The sequence below is a fragment of the Oncorhynchus clarkii genome, chromosome 1 (assembly GCF_045791955.1).
Source record: "Oncorhynchus clarkii lewisi isolate Uvic-CL-2024 chromosome 1, UVic_Ocla_1.0, whole genome shotgun sequence".
Taxonomy (NCBI): domain Eukaryota; kingdom Metazoa; phylum Chordata; class Actinopteri; order Salmoniformes; family Salmonidae; genus Oncorhynchus; species Oncorhynchus clarkii.
Window position 1 is genome coordinate 72,066,713 of NC_092147.1, and position 27,190 is coordinate 72,093,902.

A 27,190-nucleotide genomic window follows, 5' to 3' on the forward strand; every position below is an offset into this window, starting at 1 on the left:
AAACAGTAGAAGTCGTTTTCAAAGCAGACAAAGATGTAGTCCTGTCAGAGAGGATTGTGGTAGTTATCGTCTTCCATCTGTTTTCCTCTGTGTTATCCCTGCTCCGGGTTCTGATCCCTCTTCCTTCCCCTTTATCCTCTCCACTGCTGAGTAACAGGGCCTTACTGAAGTGTAAACTGTGCCGTCCATATCCGTACTATACAGGAACACACACACAGTCCTTTTGTGATGTAATGGCAGGCTTCCACATATGGAGTCAGTCAGTCGATGAAATCCAGGGTACATGTGACCACATTAGCTGATAACGTTGTCTTGATGATGTTTCATGAAGTATTGTGAATGAGCATTATACTATTTCACAATTATAATCTTTTCCATCTCTCTCCCTCTCGCCCTCCTTCCCTCTCTCCCTACAGGCCCTGATGAGGCTCCCTAACCAGATCTCCCAGAGTGAGGAGGTGCTGAGGTTCTTTGAAACCAAGGCTGAGGACCTTAACCCTCCTAAAGAGTGAGTTTAATTTATTATAATAATACATGGTTATCCCACATATTGTAATGTTTTATAGTGTGGCTATTTATCAATTTCTGTCTTTACTGTTTGGGGCTAATTACCGGTTCTTCATGTTGTACTTTTCAGCTGTACTGTAATTTATCAAACACTGCCCCCAAGTGGACTTGTTACAGCAGTACAACAACACGCATGTTTCATTTAGGTTACTATGTACTAGTAGTTCATTTGCATGAGTATGATTATACCAAGTATATGTGTAATGTGTGTGTGTGTGTCAGTGTGCTAGCAGCTGGTGCAGACGTCTCTCACCCACGCTGACATGTTTTGATCTCCAAGTGACCTCATGTCACATAGATGACGGATGGTCAGCAAGGCACTGGTGTTTTATTAATGATGATACATGGGAGGTGACACCTGATCCTAGCGCAGAGCTTTTTGTTCAATGGTATTATGAGAGGGAGGTTAAGTTCAGGTCTCAGGTCAGACAAGGCATTACTATAATTAATTTATCATCCTTAGGGCTGTGACGGTCATGGAATTTTGGATGACGGTTATTGGCTACCCACATGACCACAGTCACCATAATAACCGGTCGAATAGGATTTTTTTTGATTGGTTATTAATTAATATATTTTTCCTCTCCTCCGCTAGTTGCTGCATGTGCTGCCATAGAAATAGAATAGAACCACGGCACTTTGTATACCAGGGTTGACTGGCCTTCTCTAGTCACTCGTAGGCTCAGTCACTGGTATACTTTTATTTACAAAGCCATTTTGGGTTTACTACCTTTTTATTTGTGCATTTTTATTGTTCAGAAATGTGGTGGGTACTCTCTTCGTTCGCTGGACTTTATCCTGCTAACTGTTCCAAATGTCTGAACTGAATTTGGTAAAAGGGCTTTTATGTACTCTGCGCCATCGTCTTGGAACACCTTACAAAATGCTTTTAAACTGGAAGAACTTGATTTTGAGGCTGATTCCCTGACCTGTCAATATTTTTAATTTGCTGTTTTATACTCTTGTGAATTCAATGGTTTTTACTAGATTACTTGTAGTTTTTCATGTTGTCTGTCTGTAATTTTTTGTTGTTGTAATGACTTGGTGCTGCCTATCTTGGCCAGGGCGCTCTTGAAAAATAGATTTTAATCTCAATGAGCCCTTCCTGGTTAAATAAAGGTTACAAAATACATTTTAAAAAAATAAAAGAATGACTAGAACGGAGGTCCCCATTTCAAGTCAATGAAGGAATAATGGGTGGACTAATGGCCATTGTGAGTGTACCCTTAGGTGCAAAGCAAGAGGTAAAAGAAAGAAGTAAAAGCAGGAAGTGTACCCATTGATATTTGCTGTGATTTGTTGATTCAACTCAACTGACATTACAAAAATATATTCCATTGCATGAGCCACGTCAGTTAACATAATTTGAATAAACATTCTACATTACAGTGGAAACATTGCAAGTGTGTCCATAGGTTTACCAGTCAAATTGCCTGGGTTAGAGGTTCCCAAGCCTGTTTTTATTCATTATATTTCTATGTGTGCTGCTGCTGCAGGGAGAGGGCCATTGCTTAGGCAACCAAAGACTTATTTGCTGCAACACCTTGCTTGTTTCAGCAAGGATCAACAAGGTTTCATCACGTTGTTAGGAGTACGTTACCGTCACATCTTCGGTCAGCTGTTCGCTCCTTAAAAACGGTTATGACGTCAGTCATGGCGATCTTCATCCATAACCGTCGGTTACACGGTAATATGGTAATTGTGCCAGCCCTATTCATCCTCAGATCTAGGTAGGCTTAGGTACTTGGTGTCAATGGACATTTGATCATTGGAAACTTACATCTGCATTTAGTAATTTTTTTTCTCACCACCTTGAGGTCATCTAGTTAATTTTTAGTTCAGCTCATTTTCCTTTCTTGGAAAATGTGCAGTAAAAGCTGACATTTAACTTTGCAGCAAATGCCAAAGATGTTGGCATTTGTTTAACTGTGAATTGCCTCAAATATGTTTAACAGCATTCAGATGTATCTTCGCTGCCTCAACCAATTATTCCCTTGGTATTCTTCATGGTGGTCTCCACCTACGACAGCTACCCTCCACACACACACACACACACACACTCACACGATAATCCCACTTCAAAAAGTATAATCCTTCTTCAATCCCGCAGATCCCACCACAGCTTTCCCATAATCAGTTTGGAGTAAAGGCAGGATGGTTGTCAGCGGAGCCCCTCCATACCACCCAGATGTATTTAATAACATCCTAACTGCCCTGCTACACTGCAGCCATCGGGCGTCCGGCATTGCAATCAGCTGTTAAGGGAATTCTTCCTTTGAAATCAATGAAAGCTGCTATGCTGCTCATTTGTTGAAGTCATGTGTCCAATGGCAGCGTCCATGCTCAAGAATTGCCGAGGTTCAGTTCTCGATGGCTGACACATGCGTTCATCTTTGTGAATGGAAATAATGAGAATTAATTTTTGATTTTGGTTGGTTTCTGTGTAGCAGGTAGAATGTCACGTTGACGGCAAAAGGAAGACAACGTGTGTAGTTTAGCAGAAGTGTTAGCGTTATGGGATGTTAATTGCTTCATTAACTCAGGAACCACAACTGTGTGGAAGCACCTGCTTTCAATATACTCTACTCAAGAAGTTCCATTATTTTGGCAGTTACCTGTATATTGGCTTCATGAGCAGACAATAAATAGATTCAGACTTAGTCCCGCTTCTTTTGGTCTGACCTGACAGTCCTTGGTTTGCTCTCTGTCAATAGTCAGACCATGGGACTCATTGTCAAATTGTGTATTGTATGAAGGTAAGTATGAAGGAAACAACCTGATGTGACTTGTTGCCTGACAAGTAGTTTGTTTGTTGAAGTCATGTGTGCTCATTTCTCAGACGGAAAGCATCTTGACAGTTACAATTGCCTTCCCTCCACTGCCCTCTATTTTCTCAGGAACCTCATTCCACCACTCAAGCAGTATACAGAAACCAGAAATACAATACCTTTACTATCACAAGAGGGAGCCACCGATATGTTTCTGAACAAGGGTTTTACGGTAACAAAATAGATTGAATTATGCATAGAGTTTATCTCAAAAGATAAGATGATAGATATTGTACTGAAACAAACTATTTTGGACAAATGTAGGCCAAAAAGCAAATATGCTGGCTTCTGATTAGCCAACAAACTAATCTAACCATCGTGCTATTTACCTTCACTGACATGGATCCAGGAGCTCCATTGTCTAGGGGCTTTTACTAAATTGGAAACTAGGTTGTCATTGACTGTACCTCGGGACAGGATGGAGAACGGAGTACAGTGTGTGTGTGTGTGTGTGTGTGTGTGTGTGTGTGTGTGTGTGAGAGAGAGAGAGCACATAAGGTTCAGTAGATTTAATCAGAACAAGTGCTTTTGCATGTCAGTTGCATGCATATCCCGCACAAGCACACACACACATGAACCAGAAACACAACCTACCCCTTGGAGATGCTGCATAAACAACAACAACATAAAACCCGTGTCATGTTATTAAATCACCACGAGATATATCATTAGTAGTTGACATAGGGTCAAAACAGCATTCTCTATATCTGACCTGATTCCCACTGCTATCCAAGGATGATCACCCAATGGATGTATCCATGCGCTTATCATCCCCCTCCTCCCTCAAGTGCACACACTGCATGATTCTGTGGGCAGGTCAACTCTTGATTAGGCCTGTAATGACTTCCTGTTCAATGTCTTTTGACCACGGGTAACGCATACAGGGGACAGACTAAGGTTACGGACAGCAGTATTTGTTTAGTGTATACCTCGAGCAGACTCTGTCTCTTGGATGAAACCCAACTGGTTAAAAACTGTGTGCAAAAGCCTAATATTTCACATTCCATGTCTAATAGGCCCACCTACAAAGACTGAGCTGCAGTTGCACACAAACAGCTGGTTATTCTCAACTCTGGCTCAGGATGGGCCCTCGCGGATTCAGATGCAATGGTATATTCAAAACTCCCCCACCCATGCAGTGAATGTTTCTGTGTGTGAGGGTGTGTATTAGGGAGAGAGTGGGTGTGAGAGTGATTGTTTTGTTCTTGTATATGTATGTACTGTACAGTGTCTTCGGAAAGTATTCAGACCCCTTGACTTTTTCCACATTTTGTTACTCAACAGCCTTATTCTCAAATGTATTTAAAAAATAAAAAGACCCTCAGCAATCGGCACACACCAAACTGTCAAAGCAAAAGCAGGTTTTTAGAAATTTTTGCAAATGTATTAAAAATTTAAAACAGATACCCTATTTAGGTATTCAGACCATTTGCTATGAGACTTGAAATTGAGCTCAGGTGCATCCTGTTTCCATTGATCATCCTTGAGATGTTTCTACAACTTGATTGGAGTCCATCAGTGGTAAATTCATTTATTTGACATGATTTGGAAAGGCACACACAGGTCTATATAAGGTCCCACAGTTGACAGTGCATGTCAGAGCAAAAACCAAGCCATGAGGCCGAAGAAAGTTTCCGTAGAGCTCAGAGACAGGATTATGTCGAGGCACAGATTTGGGGAAGATTACCAGAAAATGTCTGCAGCATTGAACGTCTCCAATAACACAGTGACTCCATAATTCTTAAATGGAATATGTTTGGAACCACCAAGACTCTTCCTAGAGTTGGCCGCCCGGCCAAACTGAGCAATAGGGGGAGCAGGGCCTTGGTCAGGGAGGTGACCAAGAACCCGATGGTCACTCTGACAGAGCTACAGAGTTCCTCTGTGGCGATGGGAGAACCTTCCAGAAAGACAACCATCTCTGCAACACTCCACCAATCAGGCCTTTATAGTAGAGTGGCCAGACGGAAGCCACTCCTCAGTAAAAGGCACATGACCGCCCACTTGGAGTTTGCCAAAGGACACCTAAAGACTCTCAGACCATGAGAAACAAGATTCTCCTGTCTGATGAAACCAATGAACTCTTTGGCCTGAATGCCAAGTGTCACATCTGGAAGAAACCTAGCACCATCCCTATGTTGAAGCATTGTGGCGGCAGCATCATGCTGTGGGGATGTTTTTTAGCTGCAGGGACTGGGAGACTAGTCAGGATCGAGGCAAAGATGAACAGAGCAAAGTACAGAGAGAGATCCTTGATGAAAACCTGCTCCAGAGCGCTCAAGACTTCAGACTGGGGGCAAAGGTTCACCTTCCAATAGGACAACGACCCTAAGCACACAGCCAAGACAACACAGGATATATTTCAGGACAAGTCTCTAAATGTCCTTGAGTGGCCCATTCAGAGCCTGGACTTGAACCTGATCAAACATCTCTGGAGAGACCTGAAAATAGCTGTGCAGCAACGCTCCCCATCCAACCTGACAGATCTTGAGAGGAGAAGAATGGGAGAAACTCCCGAAATACAAGTGTGCGAAGCGTGTAGCATCAAACTCAAGAAGACTCAAGGCTGCAATCGCTGCCAAAGGTGCTTCAACAAAGTACTGAGTAAAGGATCTGAATACTTATGTAAATATCATATTTCCGTTTTTTATTTGTAATAAATTAACAAACATTTCTAAAAACCTGTTTTTGCTTTGTCTTTATGGGGTATTGTATGTAGATTGATGAGGGGAAAAAACGATTGAATACATTTTTTGAATAAGGCTGTAACGTAACAAAATATGGAAAAAGTGAAGGGATCTGAATACTTTCCGAATGCACTGCATTTGTGTGAATATGCATGTGTGTGTGTGTGTGTGTGTGTGTGTGTGTGTGTGTAGACAGACACTTTCCAGTCAGCAAAAGGTTAACATCAAAGCAGAAAGCAATAACACACCATCTTAAACATTTTAATAGTGTTTGGACGTATTTTCTCCCCTTACCATCCCCACATCTATTAGATGTTACTATTGGTAGCAGTGGGTTGAGCCAGAGTGCATATGCATTCTTCTCCTGGGAAGTGTATTATTCCATCTCTGAGGTACTAGTCACTTGCTAGCCTGGCTGATCCAGCCTCCCCCGGTCCCCCCCCACTCTAGCCCTTAACGCTCCCCAGCCCCTCTACCCCACCCCCAGTCCTCCATGGTAATGCGTTTCATATGCCACTACGGCCCAGGACCATAAATAGCTAGATCCAGAGGCCAGAGGTCCAACCGTCCAATATAACAGCTCTATTCTCCTGACTGGCCCTCAGCAAAGAATTGGCTGAAGTGGTGTAATGATTATTGGTGTGTATGTTAAGGCATAGGGGTTGTGTTTAAGGTAGGTGTAAAACTGGACCCGATGGTTGCTTACTATAACCGTAACCACATCAACTACCTCAACTTACAAATGATGAGATACTAATTGTCACGTTCTGACCTTTATTTCCTTTGTTGTGTATTTATTTAGTATGGTCAGGGCGTGAGTTGGGTGGGCAGTCTGTTTGTTTTTCTATGATTTGGGTATTTCTATGTTTCGGCCTAGTATAGTTCTCAATCAGAGGCAGGTGTCATTAGTTGTCTCTGATTGAGAATCATACTTAGGTAGCCTGGGTTGCACTGTTTGTTTGTGGGTGATTGTCTATGTTAGTTGCGTGTGTCAACACAGTCCTTATGATAGCTTCACGGTCTTTATTTGTTTATTGTTTTGTATCCAGTGTTCAGTTCTTTCTTTAATTAAACATTCAACATGAACACATGCCATGCCGCATTTTGGTCCTCTGATCCTTCTCGCCTCTCCTCTTCAGATGAAGAGGAGGAAGACCGTGACACTAATAAGCACTTGCCTAGTTCCATATACAGTCAGTACATGTTTTCATGTTCACAAGTCAGGATAAACTTTAGTAAAGTGTTCCCAAAAACGATTGTTCATTTTTGATACAGTTCAAGTCTTACTATGTTGGCTAGGAATCAAAAGGAGCAGGATATAAGGTTATGTGTCTAGTGTCTAGTTTGAGAAACCAACGCCTCAAGTCCTCAACTAGAAGGCCACCATCCCGTAGTCGCCACTTCACTGTTGACATTGAGATTGATGTTTTGCGGGTAATATTTAATGAAGCTGCCAGTTGAGGACTTGTGAGGTGTCTGTTTCTCAAACTAGACACTCTAATGTACTTGTCCTCTTGCTCAGTTGTGCACCGGGGCCTCCCACTCCTCTTTCTATTCTGGTTAGAGACAGTTTGCACTTTTCTGTGAAGAAGGTAGTACACAGCGTTGTACGAGATCTTCCGTTTCTTGGTAATTTCTCACATGGAATAGCATTCATTTCTCAGAACAAGAATAGAGTTTCAGAAGAAAGTTATTTGTTTCTGGCCATTTTGAGTCTGTATTCGAACCCACAAATGCTGATGCTCCAGTTTCTTGACTAGTCTAAAGAAGGCCAGTTTTATTGCTTCTTTAATAAGTACAACAGTTTTCAGCTGTGCTAACATAATTAGTTTTCTAATGATAAATTAGCCTTTTAAAATGATAAACATGTATTAGGTAACACATCGTGCCATTGGAACACATGAGTGATGGTTTCTGATAATGGGCCTCTGTACGCCTATGTAGATATTCCATAAAAAAATCTGACGTTTCCAGCTCCAATAGTCATTTACAACATTAACACGGTCAACACTGTATTTCTGATCAATGTTATGTTATTTTAATGGACAAAAAAAATGTGCTTTTCTCTCATAAACTAGGACAATTCTCAGTGACCCCCAAACATTTGAATGGCAGTGTACGTATGCTAGATCCATGTAATAGTTAAATGGAAGTGTCTATTAATCTGATTACCTTGTTATTTCAAAATGAGGTAAGATTTAATGAGTCTGTTTTTCATGAAGTGAAAAATTAACTATTTACATGTCTCTTGAGGCACCATGTATGATAGGACTCTGCCTAGTTGAGTTTGTTTCAGAAAATTATTCTGAATATTTAGAGGTACTGTTCTTAAAATGTTCCATTGGCTGAAGGAATAGGGACGTTTGTTGGAGTTTGTTGTGATAGCGCTATTAAATTGTTCCAGTTCAGTTTTATTTCTAGGTTTAATATATTAAGTACAGTTCAGGCAACAAGTAACGGTTGTAATACTGTATTTCATTAAGCGGGTTTGATGTCTCTTCACTGATATTTTGTCATATAGATCCATTTATCATAGTTAAAATGGCCACTACTATGACTTTAAGAATCAGCTGGGCATATCACACTACCCAAAGGCCTATCATGTCACAATGGCAACTCTTGGCAGCCTATGACAGCTTAAGAAAGACCTCGTTGAGTTCAAACAAAGAATAGGCTCTGTGTTCTGACAATGCTTGTCGAGTCAATGACTATTTTAGCATTCATAGTGGATACCGTGGTACAGTATTTTACTTTAGGTAATAACATGTCAGGATTGGATACTTTTATAAAGGGTTATAATTTCTACATTCACCAAAACAGTTTATTAACTTCAGCAGCTGATCATAACCTACATTTTCTTGAGGTTGATAAACACAACTTATGGAATTGTTTGACCAAATTGTACATTGTTGTAGTCCTGCTGCTGGCCTCACTAAACAGCTGTCTGTGTTTGCATTCACATTGACCTTCAGTCTTTCAACACACAATGTTCAGTCTGAGGTTAACCTAATGAAAACCTGCAAACTGCCATTTCCAAACTGCAGTACGCATGCACACACATGCACAACATACACACACACACACACATGCTCCACCAATAAACAGATGCAAATCAACAATCACTCACTCACTCTGTCACTCTCTCTCACTTTCGCATACTGTACACACAGCAATCTCTCCCTCTCTCTCTCCCTTGTTCTCCCTCTCAATTTCAATTTAAGGACTTTATTGGCATGGGAAACATATGTTAACATTGCCAAAGCAAGTGAAGTAGATAATATACAAAAGTGAAATAAACAATAACAATTAACATTAAACATTACACTCACAAAAGTTCCAAAAGAATAAAGACATTTCAACTGTCATTATGTGCAAATAGTTAAAATACAAAAGGGAAAATAAATAAGCATAGATGGGTTGTATTTACAATGGTGTTTGTTCTTCACTGGTTGCCCTTTTCTTGTGGCAACAGGCCACAAATCTTGCTGCTGTGATAGCACACTGTGGTTTTTCACCCAGTAGATATGGGAGTTTATCTACATTTTATTTGTTTTTTGAATTCTTTGTGGATTTGTGTAATCTGAGGGAAATATGTGTCTCTATGGTCATACATTCGTCAGGAGATCAGGAAGTGCAGCTCAGTCTCCACCTCTTTTTGTGGGCAGTGTGCACATAGCCTGTCTTCTCTTGAGAGCCAAGTCTGCCTACGGCGGCCTTTCTCAATAGCAAGGCTATGCTCACTGAGTCTGTACATAGTCAAAGCTTTCCTTAAGTTTGAGTCAGTCACAGTGGTCAGGTATTCTGCCACTGTGTACTCTCTGTTTAGGGCCAAATAGCATTCTAGTTTGCTCAGTTTTTTTGATAATTCTTTCCAATGTGTCAAGTAATTATACCACAGGCTTTTTTGGGTTGGAGGGTTTGTATTTTGTCCTGTAGTTCATTCAATGTAATTGGAGAATCCAGTGGGTTCTGGTAGTCTTTAAAAGTTGATTCTAAGATTTGTATTTGATCATGTATCGGTTTCTGTTGTTTGTTCTTTGTTATAGGGCCAAAAAAGATTGGAGAAGAGATTTACCTATACATCTCCATTTTAGATAGATAGATAGATAGATAGATAGATAACTCTTCAAATCAAATGTATTTATATAGCCCTTGCAGAAAAATTGTTGCCACCCCTATTACTAGCCTGTTCAACCTCTCTTTCGTGTCGTCTGAGATTCCCAAAGATTGGAAAGCAGCTGCGGTCATCCCCCTCTTCAAAGGGGGGGACACTCTTGACCTAAACTGCTACAGACCTATACAGTGCCTTGCGAAAGTATTCGGCCCCCTTGAACTTTGCGACCTTTTGCCACATTTCAGGCTTCAAACATAAAGATATAAAACTGTATTTTTGTTGGGACACAATCATGAAGTGGAACGACATTTATTGGATATTTCAAACTTTTTTAACAAATCAAAAACGGAAAAATTGGGCGTGCAAAATTATTCAGCCCCTTTACTTTCAGTGCAGCAAACTCTCTCCAGAAGTTCAGTGAGGATCTCTGAATGATCCAATGTTGACCTAAATGACTAATGATGATAAATACAATCCACCTGTGTGTAATCAAGTCTCCGTATAAATGCACCTGCACTGTGATAGTCGCAGAGGTCCGTCAAAAGCGCAGAGAGCATCATGAAGAACAAGGAACACACCAGGCAGGTCCGAGATACTGTTGTGAAGAAGTTTAAAGCCGGATTTGGATACAAAAAGATTTCCCAAGCTTTAAACATCCCAAGGAGCACTGTGCAAGCGATAATATTGAAATGGAAGGAGTATCAAACCACTGCAAATCTACCAAGACCTGGCCGTCCCTCTAAACTTTCAGCTCATACAAGGAGAAGACTGATCAGAGATGCAGCCAAGAGGCCCATGATCACTCTGGGTGAACTGCAGAGATCTACAGCTGAGGTGGGAGACTCTGTCCATAGGACAACAATCAGTCAGTCGTATATTGCACAAATCTGGCCTTTATGGAAGAGTGGCAAGAAGAAAGCCATTTCATAAAAAGTGTCGTTTAAAGTTTGCCACAAGCCACCTGGGAGACACACCAAACATGTGGAAGAAGGTGCTCTGGTCAGATGAAACCAAAATTGAACTTTTTGGCAACAATGCAAAACGTTATGTTTGGCGTAAAAGCAACACAGCTGAACACACCATCCCCACTGTCAAACATGGTGGTGGCAGCATCATGGTTTGGGACTGCTTTTCTTCAGCAGGGACAGGGAAGATGGTTAAAATTGATGGGAAGATGGATGGAGCCAAATACAGGACCATTCTGGAAGAAAACCTGATGGAGTCTGCAAAATACCTGAGACTGGGACGGAGATTTGTCTTCCAACAAGACAATGATCCAAAACATAAAGCAAAATCTACAATGAAATGGTTCAAAAATAAACATATCCAGGTGTTAGAATGGCCAAGTCAAAGTCCAGACCTGAATCCAATCGAGAATCTGTGGAAAGAACTGAAAACTGCTGTTCACAAATGCTCTCCATCCAACCTCACTGAGCTCGAGCTGTTTTGCAAGGAGGAATGGGAAAAAATTTCAGTCTCTCGATGTGCAAAACTGATAGAGACATACCCCAAGCGACTTACAGCTGTAATCGCAGCAAAAGGTGGCGCTACAAAGTATTAACTTAAGGGGGCTGAATAATTTTGCACGCCCAATTTTTCAGTTTTTGATTTGTTAAAAAAGTTTGAAATATCCAATAAATGTTTTTATTTCTTTATATCTTTATGTTTGAAGCCTGAAATGTGGCAAAAGGTCGCAAAGTTCAAGGGGGCCGAATACTTTCGCAAGGCACTGTATCTATCCTACCATGCCTTTCTAAGGTCTTCGAAAGCCAAGTCAACAAACAGATTACCGACCATTTCGAATCTCACCATACCTTCTCTGCTATGCAATCTGGTTACAGAGCTGGTCATGGGTGCACCTCAGCCACGCTCAAGTTTCTTTGGACACTGTGTTAACAACCCTCCAGGCAAGCTTCAATGCCATACAACTCTCCTTCCGTGGCCTCCAATTGCTCTTAAATACAAGTAAAACTAAATGCATGCTCTTCAACCGATCGCTACCTGCACCTGCCCGCCTGTCCAACATCACTACCCTGGACGGCTCTGACTTAGAATACGTGGACAACTACAAATACTTAGGTGTCTGGTTAGACTGTAAACTCTCCTTCCAGACCCATATCAAACATCTCCAATCCAAAGTTAAATCTAGAATTGGCTTGCGCGAGCGTTGCAAAAATAAATGTAGAAATCTATGTTATTCAATTATTTCACCCCACACTGCTCACGCGCGTCAAGGAGCATCTGCGTTGCCAAGGGCTAAAATAGAAGTCAGTTCTATTTCTGACGCAGCTTGCGCTGCAAGTCCTGCCTCTCCCATCTCCTCATTTGTTTAACAAACCATTTGTCATTGTTCAAATTTGTATCAAATCAAATGTTTTTTTGTCACATCGGCCCAATACAGGTGTTGACATTTACAGTGAAATGCTTACTTACAAGCCCTTAACCAACAATGCAGTTAAGAAAAATAAGTGTTAAGTAAAAAAAATAGATAAGTAAAAAATAAAAATGACAAATAATAATAGCTGTTTTCAGCTACAATAGTCATTTACAATATTAACAATGTCTACACTGTATTTCTGATCAAGTTTATGTTATTTTAATGGACAAAAAAATTATGCTTTTCTTTCAAAAACAAGGACATTTCCCAATGACCCTAAACTTTTGAACGGTAGTATACATGTAGGTAGAATTAAAGTGAGTATGCATAGATAATAAACAGAGAGTAGCAGAAGCGTAAAAAGGGGGGGATCAATGCAAATGTTCTGTGTAGCCATTGAATTTGCTGTTCAGGAATCATGGCCCTAGACTTGGCGCTCTGGTACCGCTTGCCTTGCGGTAGCATCGAGAGCATTCTATGACTAGGGTGGCTGACAATTTGTCTTTGACAATTTTTAGGGCCTTTCCTTAAAATAGTTTGTTAATTTTCTAAGGTTTTCTGTTTGAAATGTTTAGATTTGATAGGGAAGCTGAAAGGTCAAATATAATGTTTTAGGTTTTCTTCTGCCAAGTTTACACCTTCACTGTTACAGTGGAACGTTTTGTCCAGGAAGTTGTCTAAAAGGGATAGAATTTGTTGTTACTTGATTGTTTTTTGGTAGGTTTTCACACTACTTTCCTTCCATCTATAGCATTTCTTAATATTTTTTAGTTCCTTTGGCTTTGATGCCTAATGATTGAGTAATGCTCTGTTCAAGTATACTGTGATTTTGCTGTGATCTGATAGGGGTGTCAGTGGGCTGACTGTGAACACTGAGAGACTCTGGGTTGAGGCCAGTGATAAAGTAGTCTACAGTACTACTGCCAAGAGATGAGCTATAGGTGTACCTACCATAGGAGTCCTCTTGAAGCCTACCATTGACTATCTACATACCCAGTGTGTAACAGAGCTGCAGGAGTTGTGACCTGTTTTTGTTGGTTATGTCGTAGTTGTGCCTAGAGGGGCATATGGGGGAGGGAATGCTGTCACCACCAGGTAGGTGTTTGTCCCCCTGTGTGCTGAGGGTGTCAGGTTCTTGTCCAGTTCTGGCATTTAGGTCGCCTCAGACTAGTCTCTCTCTCTCCTTCTTTCTCCCTCTCTGTCCCTCCCTCTCCCTCAATCTTTCTCCCTCTCTCTCTGACATGCTCCATGTGGGGTGCCTGTCTGTGTGTGTGCATTCTTAATGAGGGTTTGGCTGGTAGTGTACAGAGTCCTCTGTAGGACAGCATGCTCCTGCTCTGGCCTGGCTCCCTGTCACAACACTGACCATGACTCTCTGGTGTTGTTTTTTTTGCAGAGACTATGGGGGATCCACCAAACGCAAGTCAGGTAAGACAAGTCACCCAATTTCTCTCTATATTGACCAGCACTCACATAGAAGTGCATCTACTCTGCTCCGGTCAGTTGCATTGCATGGAGTCCTGTGTGTAATTTGTGTTTTCAGTGGTAGTGCGTTCTTTTTTGATTTAAGTTATTACAGTAGTGTATGACTTTGGTTGGTTATCCAGTTACCTGGAACAGGTCATGTAGCCTATGAGATGATTTTTCTAAGTCCATTTTTGACATTTGTCTGGTGTGTGCGTGTGTATCTCTGTTGGTGTTTGTGTGTGTAGGCATACATGTCCTTGTACCAAACAGGCATACAGTAACAAAACATTTATTGGGAGTCCATATCCTTTCCACTGACTGAGCAAAGATTGATAGACCGTTGAAGAAAGCTCTATAACGTCACAAGTGTATACTAAGACCAACTCGGCTCACAATAACATATCAAGTCTCTGCTTAATGCACACAGCCAACTCCAACACAGTTTATTGTGATGAAAGGGTTAAGCAAACAGCGTTGGGTGGGAAGGAGCACCTGTTTGTACAGCTATGCTGTGCCTGGGTTGGGTGCTGACTGTTGGGACGGTGAGTGGGCTCAGTGCATGGGCATATGGCCTTGGGTGGGTTTATACGTAGGATTCAGAAGGGCTGGGGGCGCAGCTGTGCATCTGCAGTATGACCGTGTGTGTGCGTACTTGAGTCACCAGCATTCTACACTCCAGGTGATGTTACCAGGTGATAGTTCTGAGCAATTAACCCAAATTTCGGTTATTTTTTGTTTTATAAACAATTTACTGGAGTCCGTTCAATTATTTTAAATCCATTTAGTTTTTCTTTCTTCTGTGTGCTCGATACGCAGCTTCTCTAGAGATCACTTGGATCAAGCCTGAACTGTGCAATGTAGTAGGGAGTTGTAGTTTCTAACGGGCCAATCATTATTCTACATAGTTTTGCTTAGAGAATGTGGTAATTAACTGCAATGACCATAATCCATTGCGCACCCACCTACTTGTCCGGTCTGTGTGGAGCAGACACAGAGACGGAGAGAAGAGAAAACGCATGATCTAGAGGAATAGAAAGCAGTTGCCTGGCAAGGTATCTCTACCTGAAAGTGGTCACCAACCGGTCAATCGCGATCGACTGGTCGATCTCCAAGGCATTCATAGTCGATCACCAAACATTTCTGTAAAAAACAACAATGGTAAAGCCTTGCGTTTTTTCGTTCAGTGCTGTTGGCGATAGGCACACTTGATTCTGCAGCCTTAACGCTGGGAAGGCTAAGTGTTCCCTTTTTTAAAACATTTCATGTGTCTGAAGGTAGAACTCTGCATACCCGGCAGGCCCAGAGAGCAAATCAGGTGCACCTATAGGCCTACCACTGGTCAATCAGATAGCGCAGATCACAGGGTCTGCAGTTTCCTCGAGACATAAAAAATGTAGGCTGTATAATTTCAAAACTTTTAAAACCATGACTATAGAGAGACTCAATGAATACAGCAAGCAGCTGCTGTTTTTACAAGTAAGTTCATTTAAGTTGTTAATCAGCACTGTCAACACTTTGTTCAACACTTTTATAAGCCATAAAATGCACGTTCTCCCTACGTCCACTCGCGCAACAACAAGCACTAAAGCTACAGTGAATGAGTATAGCAGTGTCATGCACCAATTCAGAGAAAGTGAAATATTCCTTGATATTAGAAAAGACACAAGCCGCTGATAATAATAACGCAAACTTATCGAAGCAGCAGAGGGAGCACCCCCCTATCCACATCGACAGGACAGTAGTGGAGAGGGTAGTAAGTTTTAAGTTCCTCGGCGTACACATCATGGACAAACTGAATTGGTCCACCCACACAGACAGCGTTGTGAAGAAGGCGCAGTAGCTGAAGAAATTCGGCTTGTCACCAAAAGCACTCACAAACTTCTACAGATGCACAATCGAGGGCATCCTGTCGGGCTGTATCACCGTCTGGTACGGCAACTGTTCTGCCCACAACCGTAAGGCTCTCCAGAGGGTAGTGAGGTCTGCACAACGCATCACCGGGGGCAAACTACCTGCCCTCCAGGACACCTACATCACCCGATGTCACAGGAAGGCCATAAAGATTATCAAGGACAATACCACCCGAGCCACTGCCTGTTCACCCCGCTATCATCCAGAAGGCGAGGTCAGTACAGGTGCATCAAAGCAGGGACCGAGAGACTGAAAAACAGCTTCTATCTCAAGGCCATCAGACTGTTAAACAGCCACCACTAACATTGAGTGTCTGCTGCCAACATACTGACTCAACTCCAGCTCACTTCAATAATGGAAATTGATGGAAATTGATGGAAAAAATGTATCACTAGCCACTTTAAACAATGCCACTTAATATAATGTTTACATACCCTACATTACTCATCTCATATGTATATACTGTACTCTATATCATCTACCGAATCTTGCCATCTTTATGTAATACATGTATCACTAGCCACTTTAAACTATGCCACTTTTATGTTTACATACCTTACATCACTCATCTCATATGTATATATTGTACTCGATACCATCTACTACATCTTGCCTATGCCATTCTGAACCATCACTCATTCATATATCTTTATGTACATATTATTTATCCCTTTACACTTGTGTGTATAAGGTAGTAGTTGTGGAATTGTTAGGTTAGATTACTCGTTGGTTATTACTGCATTGTCGGAACTAGAACCACAAGCATTTTACTACACTCGCATTAACATCTGCTAACCATGTGTATGTGACAAATAAAATTTTATTTTATTTGCTATACTCATTCATTGCAGCTGCAGTGCTGGTTGTAGTGTGAGTGGAAGTAGGGAGAACGCACATTTTATGGCTTATAAACTCAGCAAAAAAAGAAACATCCTCTCAATGTCAACTGCGTTTATTTTCAAACTTAACATGTGTAAATATTTGTATGAACATAACAAGATTCAACAACTGAGACATAAACTGAACAAGTTCCACAGACATGTGTCTAACAGAAATGGAATAATGTGTCCCTTAACAAAGGGGGGGTCAAAATCAAAAGTAACAGTCAGTATCTGGTGTGGCCACCAGCTGCATTAAGTACGGCAGTGCATCTCCTCCTCATGGACTGCACCAGATTTGCCAGTTCTTGCTATCAGATGTTACCCCACTCTTCCACCAAGGCACCTGCAAGTTCCCAGACATTTCTGTGGGGAATGGCCCTAGCCCTCACCCTCCAATCCAACAGGTCCCAGACGTGTTCAATGGGATTGAGATCCGGGCTCTTCGCTGGCCATGGCAGAACAGAGACTTTCCTGTCTTGCAGGAAATCACGCACAGCACGAGCAGTTTGGCTGGTGGCATTGTCATGCTGGAGGGTCATGTCAGGATGAGCCTGCAGGAAGGGTACCACCTGAGGGAGGAGGATGTTTTCCCTGTAACACACATCGTTGAGATTGCCTGCAATGACAACAAGATCAGTCCGATGGTGCTGTGACACACTGCCCCAGACCATGACGGACTCTCCACCTCAATAGATTCCGCTCCAGAGTACAGGCCTCGGTGTAACGCGTATTCCTTCAACGATAAACGCGAATCCGACCATCACCCCTGGTGAGACACAACCACGACTTGTCAGTGAAGAGCACTTTTTGCCAGTCCTGTCTGGTCCAGCGACGGTGGGTTTGTTCCCATAGGCGACGTTGTTGACGGTGATGTCTGGTGAGGACCTGCCTTACATCAAGCCTACAAGCCCTCAGTCCAGCTTCTCTCAGCCTATTGCGGACATTCTGAACACTGATGGAGGGATTGTGCGTTCCTGGTGTAACTCGGGCAGTTGTTGATGTCATCCTGTACCTGTCCCGCAGGTGTGATGTTCGGATGTACCAATCCTGTGCAGGTGTTGTTACACGTGGTCTGCCACTGCGAGGACAATCAGCTATCCGTCCTGTCTCTCTGTAGCGCTGTCTTAGGCGTCTCACAGTACGGACATTGCAATTTATTGCCCTGGCCACATCTGCAGTCCTCATGCCTCCTTGCAGCATGCCTAAGGCACATTCACGCAGATGAGCAGGGACCCTGGGCATCTTTCTTTTGGTGTTTTTCAGAGTTAGTAGAAAGGCTTCTTTAGTGTCCTAAGTTTTCATAACTGTGACCTTAATTGCCTACCATCTTTAAGCTTTTAGTGTCTTAAAGACCGTTCCACAGGTGCATGTATATTAATTGTTTATGGTTCATTGAACAAGCATGGGAAACGGTGTTTAAACCCTTTACAATGAAGATCTGTGAAGTTGGATTTTTCAGCTGTTCTAACATAGTTTCTAATGATCAATTAATCTTTTAAAATTATAAACTTGGATTAGCTAACACAGTGTGCCATTGGAACACAGGAGAGATGGTTGCTGATATTGGGCCCCTGTACGCCTATGCAGGTATTCCATTACAAATCAGCCGTTTCCAGCTACAATAGTCATTTACAACATTAACAATGTCTACACTGTATTTCTGATCAATTTGATGTTTTTTTAATGGACATAAAATTTGCTTTCTTTCAATAACAAGGACATTTCTAAGTGACCCCAAACTTTTGAATGGTAGTGTATGTACTAGGCGGTGTCAGAGGAAGGCACAAAAAATTGTCAAAGACTCCTGTTACCCAAGTCATAGACTCTTCTCTCTGCTACCTCACACAAGCGGTACCGGAGCGCCAAGTCTAGGACCAAAAGGCTCCTTAAAAGCTTCTACCTCCAAGCCATATGACTACTGAGCAACTAAACGAATTAAGTGGTCCTCTTTTTGTTTTTACATTGCTGCTACTCGCTGTTTATTATCTATGCAGTCACTTTACAAATGACCTTGATTAACCTGTACCCCCGCACATTGACTCGGTATTGGTACTCCCTGTATATTGCCTCGTTATTGTTATGTTACTTTCTTGTGTTACCTTGTGATTGATTTGCATTTTTAAAACTCTTTTTTTTTTAAACTGCATTTCTTGAACTGCATTGTTGGTTAGGGGCTTGTAAGTAAGCATTTCGTCCTAAGGTCTTTGATTTGACCACTGATCTAAGTGATTGCTATTCAGCAGTCTTAAAAGTATGCCTTATTTACTTTGAAGAACTACTAAAATAGTAATTTTGTCAGATTGCCTAGGCAGCAGATCTAAAGAGATGAGATGATGACTTGGAATAAAAAAAATGTCATATAATAAACAAATGTAAGATACACAACATCTGAAATATTTTATGAAAGTAAAGTAATGAAAATAATGGATGGTAAATAAGTGATAAGCAGTAGTGTGTAGTCATTACCATCATGGAATTTGTATTAATTGTTTTATTCTCTGTTACAGCATTAAACTCACAATGTCTTTAAAAATTATCAAAACCTGGGGAAAAAAATGTGGTAACCAAATCCGAACCAACCTCAAGAAGCACAAATTGCTCAGTACTACCAGGTGAAAAAAATAGAAGATTCAACAATTCATGAAGTTGCCATAAATTTGACTATAATTATTTGAATAGTACATTATACCCGAAGGCTTCAAAATCAACTCTGGACCTCCAAGCCATTTCCACTGCATTTTTTTGTTTCCCTCTGATCAGGGACTGATTTAGACCTGGTACACCAGGTGTGTGTAATTAATTATCAGGTAGAACAGAAAACCAGCATTCTCCAGAGTTGAATACTTGACCTACGGTATTATGCATTAAATAGTACAGCTGAATTACACATTCCTGGCAACCTAATGAAGTTGCCACCAAATGAAATGAGACTCCAACCTAATTTTATTCTACACTCTATGGTATTGTGCCTTTACGTAACAGTGAATTCCATTGACATAAGGAAATGGAAAGCTTGCCTTTTTTCAGGCGTGTGTCTGTCGTAGCCTACGTCCAGACTGTGCAAGATATTGCATTTCTTCCAGGAATCGGAGGCTGGAATAATAGCTTATCCACAGTTGTAAAAGTTGCTCTTCCGATACATTTTGAATAGTTACAGTAGACAAACAATGATTCATTAATGAAATGGTCCTATTTTATTGTCTCTTGTAATAGTAAACATAATTTTCCATCTTTTAAATTAAGACGGAAAGCCTTGGAGGAATCTCTCAAGATGCTGATATTTTGCCGCACGACTCTAGTCTAATCAAGGCTTCTATAGCTTAGCCTTACTGGACATCTCTTTTTTAAATCTTCCCCCTGCACACCAAGAAACAGTTAACTGCACTGAGATATTGGTATTACTTTATTAAACCAGAACAGCAAAGAGACTGTGCAAGTCTGTGGTGAATTTTTGCTGTAGCTGCAGCTTAAGGTCCCCATAATTACATGGTGTTGGTCTCTCCTAAGAGTTTAGAGTTAGGGTTAACAGGAAAATGTGCCCTAACAGGAAAATGTTGCCCCAGGCCACAAAACTGCTGGTGGTTACTGCATGGTTTAGCCAGACTGGTTCCCACTGTTTACCTGGCATGGACATTCTGCAGAAATCACAGGCTATCTGAACAGCTCTGTCTTATACTCTGACGTAGACAATCAGTCATTCATAGCATCGTCATGATGACTGCCCCATTCTCTCGCTCTCTCTCTGTGTGGTTTGTCATTCCCTCATACACCCGCCAGCTATCTTGAATTTCTTCAATGTTTATTCAGTGTTCAAAAGTTTCAAGTTCCGTTATTTATTATGGACTGGTGAAATTGCCCATAGGTGAACCGCTGGGTCCCTGATTAGGAGCAAAAAAGGATTTACTCCATAGATTATGACATTAAGATAAAGAAAAGATGTCCCTGAAAACCACTATTGAGTTACGAATAAATGATTTGCTCCTTCATGTGGTTTCGGTAAGGTTTTGGCCTGTATCTCAGTAATTATTCTCCAACTGTGTCCTCCCTTACAATCAAATCAAGGGCCCTATGGGGTTCTCAGTTGGATAATTTCCACTCCCTGTTGAGTCCACTTCATTCTGTAGATCTGTTGCTCTCTATGGGTCAAAACAGGACATACAGTACCTTACTAGTTCTCCAGGTATATATATCTTATATCTCTTTCTGTCTATTGTTCTCTTCACTTGTTCTCTTCACTAACTTCACAGACAGCATACAGTACAGCCTGGGTGGCTGCCTAAGCATGTGTGGTTTGGTCAACTCCTCATGGGCACAGCACAACTAGACTTGAGACAAGCACATAGAGTAGTGCTATTGATAGACAATATGAGGTTACTCATGAAGTAAGACCTGAATGTTTTCGCTAAATCTGCTGTCTCCAAGGAAAATGGTTTGGAAGTTAACACACTGTTTGGAAACTGTTTTGAAGTAACTATGACAGAGAACAGTTCAGGCTGAAACCCTATTTACTAAAAGAAAACTTAACTTAAACTTGTACAACTGAGCACAAGTGAATAAAATGAGCTGTTTGTCTGAGCAGCTTTACTGTGTTAGGATAACAGGACTGAGTAGAAAGAGTAGGAGAGGGGGAGCGTGAGAGAGAATGAGAGCGAGAATGAGAGTTTGGGAGGGAGAGAGTGTAAGAGCGCTTGGGGGCTCTGCATGTGAGGAGAGTAGGTTTACGTGGCAAGTGTTACGCACGGACCGGGGGTGTGTGCGCAGCCATGCTGGCTTTATTTGAGCTGGGGGGCTCAGGGGCATATAGGGAGTGGAATTGTGTGTGACGGGTGGTAGGGTGGGGTGGGAGGAGTATCAGGGGGAGTATCGGGGTGTGTGTGTGAAAGGTCAAGGGGCGCACGGGTAAGAGGCCAGCTAGCCGTGTGTGTGTGTGCGCGTGTGTGTATGTGTGTACGAAGGTGTGTGTGTGTGAAGGGGAACTGACAAAGAGTTCCTGCACAAGGCTAAAATCTCTATGACGAATGTGTGCTTCTCTACCACATAAACAACTGTGGGCTGTTTCAGCAATCACACTCCCCTTACTTGATAAGCCATTGCATACTGAGCTTTTTGACTCATGCTGCCTCCCAGACACAGGACTTTTATTGTACATGCTGCAAGTCCAATACCATCTGAAAGATTGAATTAACTGAATCTCACATGAGTGAAACTACCATTTTTATAATGACATTTTTACGGGTTAGACAATGCGAGGCAAACATTTGCACCATTCTTATGTTTTTCTATAAAGATACTGTATGGATATTTGGCTGAACTAACTCTAAAATACACACAGCAGTAGCAGAACTGCATTATAAACAGGCAAGTCTCTTAAACCACAAAGTCTGTGTGTGCACTGACAGTTTGTGACTTTTTGCCGAAGTAGCTAACACCATCATGAGTTCTAGAGCCAAGCCAGTGACCATTGTCACCTCTGCCTCAACAAGGAACCAACCCCTCCTAAGCCTGTAGGCAGCTAGCTGGAGCACTTGTGAAAAGCAATCGAGTCTTCATCTCATAATACCCAGTGTGTGCCAGAAAATACATGTTAGGAAACCAACAGACACAAAATAAGACAAAGGGGCTGCCTGATGATTTTCAATGCTAAACAGCTGTTGAGTGTCAATATGTGGCAAGAACACATGACACTCCAGTTGTCTGATGAATCAATAACAATCAATAAAGACTTTATAACGTAGATGCAATCTGCGAATTGTATATTGAGACGTTTATGTTGGAGTCAATAGATTGTTTGCCAATGCTGCTTTGAGATCCTTTATGACATGGTTATGATGCCCATCATTCCATTTAATGTAATAATGTGACACAGATGTTGGTAAATTACACAACACCCTGTTTATATCATCTGGTATGTATAGATTGCTAAGTAGCATGTAATAACATATGACATTAGTTGTCATTCAGGCTCTGTTATAGCAGCTGTTATTAACAGTTGACATTAGAGCATATGACAACAGGATCAACAGTCATCTCCGTTATAACTAGTTTTATAACATCTTATGCCATTACTCATAACAATATAAAACTCCTTATGTCACTTTATGACTAATGTTATGTGTTATAGCTGTTATAAGGGCTTTATGAATGCATACATAAGGACACCTACAATCGTGTTACTACATAGGTTTATGTCCTTATACAATATCTGATTTTGAATATGAGCTGCTCAATATGGTTAGAACCCCATGTGCAGTTTATTTCCCTTTATGCAGGGTTTTATTTATTTGTTGTCTGACGGTACACATTCCACATCCTTTTTAGAGATAGTTTTAACAAAGTGACTCAGTGAAAGCATCTGTAAACTGCATTGAACAACCGCTCAGTATCCCCTTCTTATCCACCCACACAACTGCAGCTGGCGGTCCAAAGACCAGATTTAGATCTACTCCATCTCTCTGCTAAATCAGCTTCAGTGAAATCAAAAGGTCCTCATCATGCCAGTGTCACACCAGCCCTCCCTCTAACCAGACCCAGAGTAAGATCAGGAACCCCGACAACAAAGGAGGATAAATCCCCTGACCCAAACCAACAGCCTTCCCAATTCCCAACCTCCCCTGTTTCCTCCCCAAGATGCATTCTTGCAACGCTCCCAACTTTCGTCCTGTTTTGGACAGGACCAATAATGGGATTGGGAAGGAGGGAGAGCAGGGCTGGGAGCAGGAAGTGCAAGTATAAATCTGAGTGAGGTGAGATGTAAACAGAGAGTGTCTAACAGGGCTATTTCAAAAGTCTGGTGTCAAATATAAAATTTGAAGGGTTATAGATATGTGCTGTGCATATGGGGCGATGCCCGCAGGCATCCTAGGAGGCAGGCAGGCACACACGCACGTAAACACAGAAGTCTAGACACTAAAGTTGTTGATATTCTGAGATTCCAGGAAGGGTGGGGGAACTGATATCAATCATATGTGCTAAAAACAGGATTTCTCTCCTAACAGGCTCAGTTTGTTAACACTAGTGTGGCCACTACTTGCAGCACACTAACCCATCCTCCTCCAATCGATCAAATTGATTTAATCTACTGCATCTAATTTAATGCCCTCAGATGATGGAGTTGGAATACATAACTACTGTAAATCACATGTGCTTACTAAAGCTACAGAGTTTGGAGACAGAGTAGAAGGAAGTATTATGGTATGAAGCATATTTCACCCAACATACAATTTCATATTAATCTACATTTCTCTTTGTGGAATGTTACACAGGTTAGAGTTAAAAAATAATTTCATTGGTATCCAGATGAAGACCTTATTTTAGCTCTACCCTACAACGTCTTAGGCTTTCCCTCCTAATATTTCTCACCTTAGTGACCCTTGTTCTAGCCTGTTCTTCCTGCTGATGCAAAACATTTCATTTCCTGAAAGGGGCTGAAATATTAGATTTTGTTTTTGGGACCTACTGAGTGTGTTGACACAGTCTTTACTCATTCGCATAGCGCACACCCCTCCCTGCCCAACAAGAGAAGAAGCACGTTTCAAAAACATCACTTCACGTCGTTTTGCGTGGATTCCTGTTTTATCAGATCACACCCTGTTGAGTTTTTTAAATATATATTTTTATTTTTAATTAATTTGTTAGGCCCGAGGGGGTGTAGTATATGGCTAATATACCACAGCTAAGGGCTGTTCTTAAGCACGACACAATGCGGAGTGCCTGCATACAGCCCTTAGCCGTGGTATATTGACCATATATCACCAACCCCATAAGTGCCTTATTGCTATTATAGACTGTTTACCAATGTAATTACAGCATTTTAACATAATTAAAAATAACTTTAGTGGCACACGGTCTGAAATACAACGGCTATCAGCTAATCAGCATTCAGGGCTCGAACCACCCAGTTTATATATAGATATACACTTTTAGTCGGAAGTTTACATACACTTAGGTTGGAGTCATTAAAACTCGTTTTTTTTCAAACACTCCACAAATTTCTTGTTAAGAAACTATAGTTTTGGCAAGTCGGTTAGGACATCTACTTTGTGCATGACACAAGTCATTTTTCCAACAATTGTTGTACAGACAGATTATTTCACTTATAATTAATTCACTGTATCACAATTCCAGTTGGTCAGAAGTTTATATACACTAAGTTTACTGTGCCTTTAAACAGCTTGTGGAATTCCAGAAAAAGATGTAATGGCTTTAGAAGCTTCTGATAGGCTAATTGACATGATTTGAGTCAATTGGAGATGTACCTTTGGGATGTATTTCAAGGCGACATCATGGGAACATCAAAAGAAATCAGCAAAGACCTCAGAAAAAAATGTAGACCTCCACAAGTCTGCTTCATCCTTGGGAGCAATTTCCAAATGCCTGAAGGTACCACGTTCATCTGTACAAAAAATAGTACGCAAGTATAAACATCATAGGACCACGCAGCCGTCATACCGCTCAGGAAGGAAACGCGTTCTGTCTCCTAGAGATGAACGTACTTTGGTGCGAAATGTGCAAATCAATCCCAGAACAACAGCAAAGGACCTTGTGAAGATGCAGGAGGAAACAGGTAGAAAAGTATTTTATATTTAGAGTAAAACGAGTCCTATATCGACATAACCTGAAAGGCCGCTCAGCGAGGAAGAAGCCACTGCTCCAAAACCACAAATCAAAAACCACAAAAAAACCACAAAACAAAAACCACAAAAAGCCAGACTACGGCTTTGCAACTGCACATGGGGTCAAAGATCGTACTTTTTGGAAAAATGTCTGTTTGGTCATAATGACCATTGTTACGTTTGGAGGAAAAAGGGGGAGGCTTGCAAGCTGAAGAACACCATCCCATCCGTGAAGCACGGGGGTGGCCACATCATGTTGTGGGGGTGCTTTGCTGCAGGAGGGACTGGTGCACTTCAAAAAATAGATGGTATCATGAGGTAGGAAAATGATGTGGATATATTTAAGCAACATCTCAAGACATCAGTTAAAGCTTGGTCGCAAATGGTTCTTCCAAATGGACAATGACCCCAAGCATACTTCCAAAGTTGTGGCAAAATGGCTTAAGGACAACAAAGTCAAAGTATTGGAGTGGCCATGACAAAGCCCTGACCTCAGTCCTAAAGAGAAATTGTGGGCAGAACTGAAAAAGCATGTGCGAGCAAGGAGGCCTACAAACCTGACTCAGTCACACCAGCTCTGTCAGGAGGAATGGGCCAAATTCACCCAATTTGTTGTGGGAAGCTTGTGGAAGCCTACATATTTGACCCAAGTTAAACAATTTAAAGGCAATGCTACCATATACTAATTGAGTGTATGTAAACTTCTGACCCACTGGGAATGTGAAGAAAGAAATAAAAGCTGAAATAAATCATTCTCTCAACTATTATTCTGACATTTCACATTCTTAAAATAAAGTGGTGATCCTAACTGACCTAAGACGGGGAATTTTACTAGGATTAAATGTCAAGAATTGTGAAAAACTGAGTTTAGATGTAGTTGGCTAAGGTGTATGTAAACTTCCGACTTCAACTGTATATAGATTTTATTTTTTTATTTAACCTTTTATTTGTTGTCTGGTAGGCTTTTGAGAACAATTTCTCATTCACAACTGCGACCTGGCCAAGATAAAGCAAAGCAGTGTGACACAAACTGTCATGCCCTGACCTTAGAGAGCCGTTTTATTTCTCTATTTGATTAGGTCAGGGTGTGATGTGGGGTGGGCATTCTATTTTATATTTCTATGTTTTGGCCGGGTATGGATCTCAATCAGGGACAGCTGTCTATCTTTGTCTCTGATTGGGAACCATACTTAGGTAGCCCTTTTCCCTCCTTTCTTTGTGGGAAGTTAACTTTGTTTGTGGCACATAGCCCTTAAGCTTCACGGTTGTTTTTTATTGTTTTTGTCGGCGTCATTTCTAAATAAAAGGAATATGTACTCTTACCACACTGTGCTTTGGTCCTCTTCATTCGATGGCCGTGACACAAACAACAACACAGAGTTACACATGGAATAAACAAACACAGTCAATAACACAATAGGAAAAAGTCTATACATTGTGTGCAAATGAGGTAAGATAAGGGAGGTAATAAATAGGCCATAGTGACGAAATAATTACAATTTAGCAATTAAACACTGGAGTGATAAATGTGCAGAAGATGAATGTGCAGGTAGAGATACTGGGGTGCAAAGGAGCAAAGAAAAATAATAACAGTATGGGGATGAGGTAGTTGGATGGGCTATTTACAGATGGGCTATGGACAGGTGCAGTGATCTTTGAGCTGCTCTGACAGCTGGTGCTTAAAGTTAGTGAGGGAGATATGAGTCTCCAGCTTCAGTGATTTTTGCAATTAGTTCCAGTCATTGA

General features: G+C 41.3%; 1 protein-coding gene across 3 annotated transcripts in view; it reads left to right on the plus strand.

The window, feature by feature from the left end:
• Positions 1 to 27,190, plus strand: part of LOC139411752 (SH3 and PX domain-containing protein 2A-like) — a 96,334-nt gene that overhangs the window by 14,962 nt on the left and 54,182 nt on the right. For 2 of the 3 annotated variants that reach the window (XM_071158465.1, XM_071158455.1), the window contains exons 5-6: positions 417 to 508; positions 13,970 to 14,001. In XM_071158465.1, coding sequence (XP_071014566.1) covers positions 417 to 508; positions 13,970 to 14,001 — 124 coding nt within the window. Of the gene's footprint in view, positions 1 to 416; positions 509 to 13,834; positions 14,002 to 27,190 lie in introns of those variants that run through there. The other variant, XM_071158483.1, reaches the window with a different exon arrangement.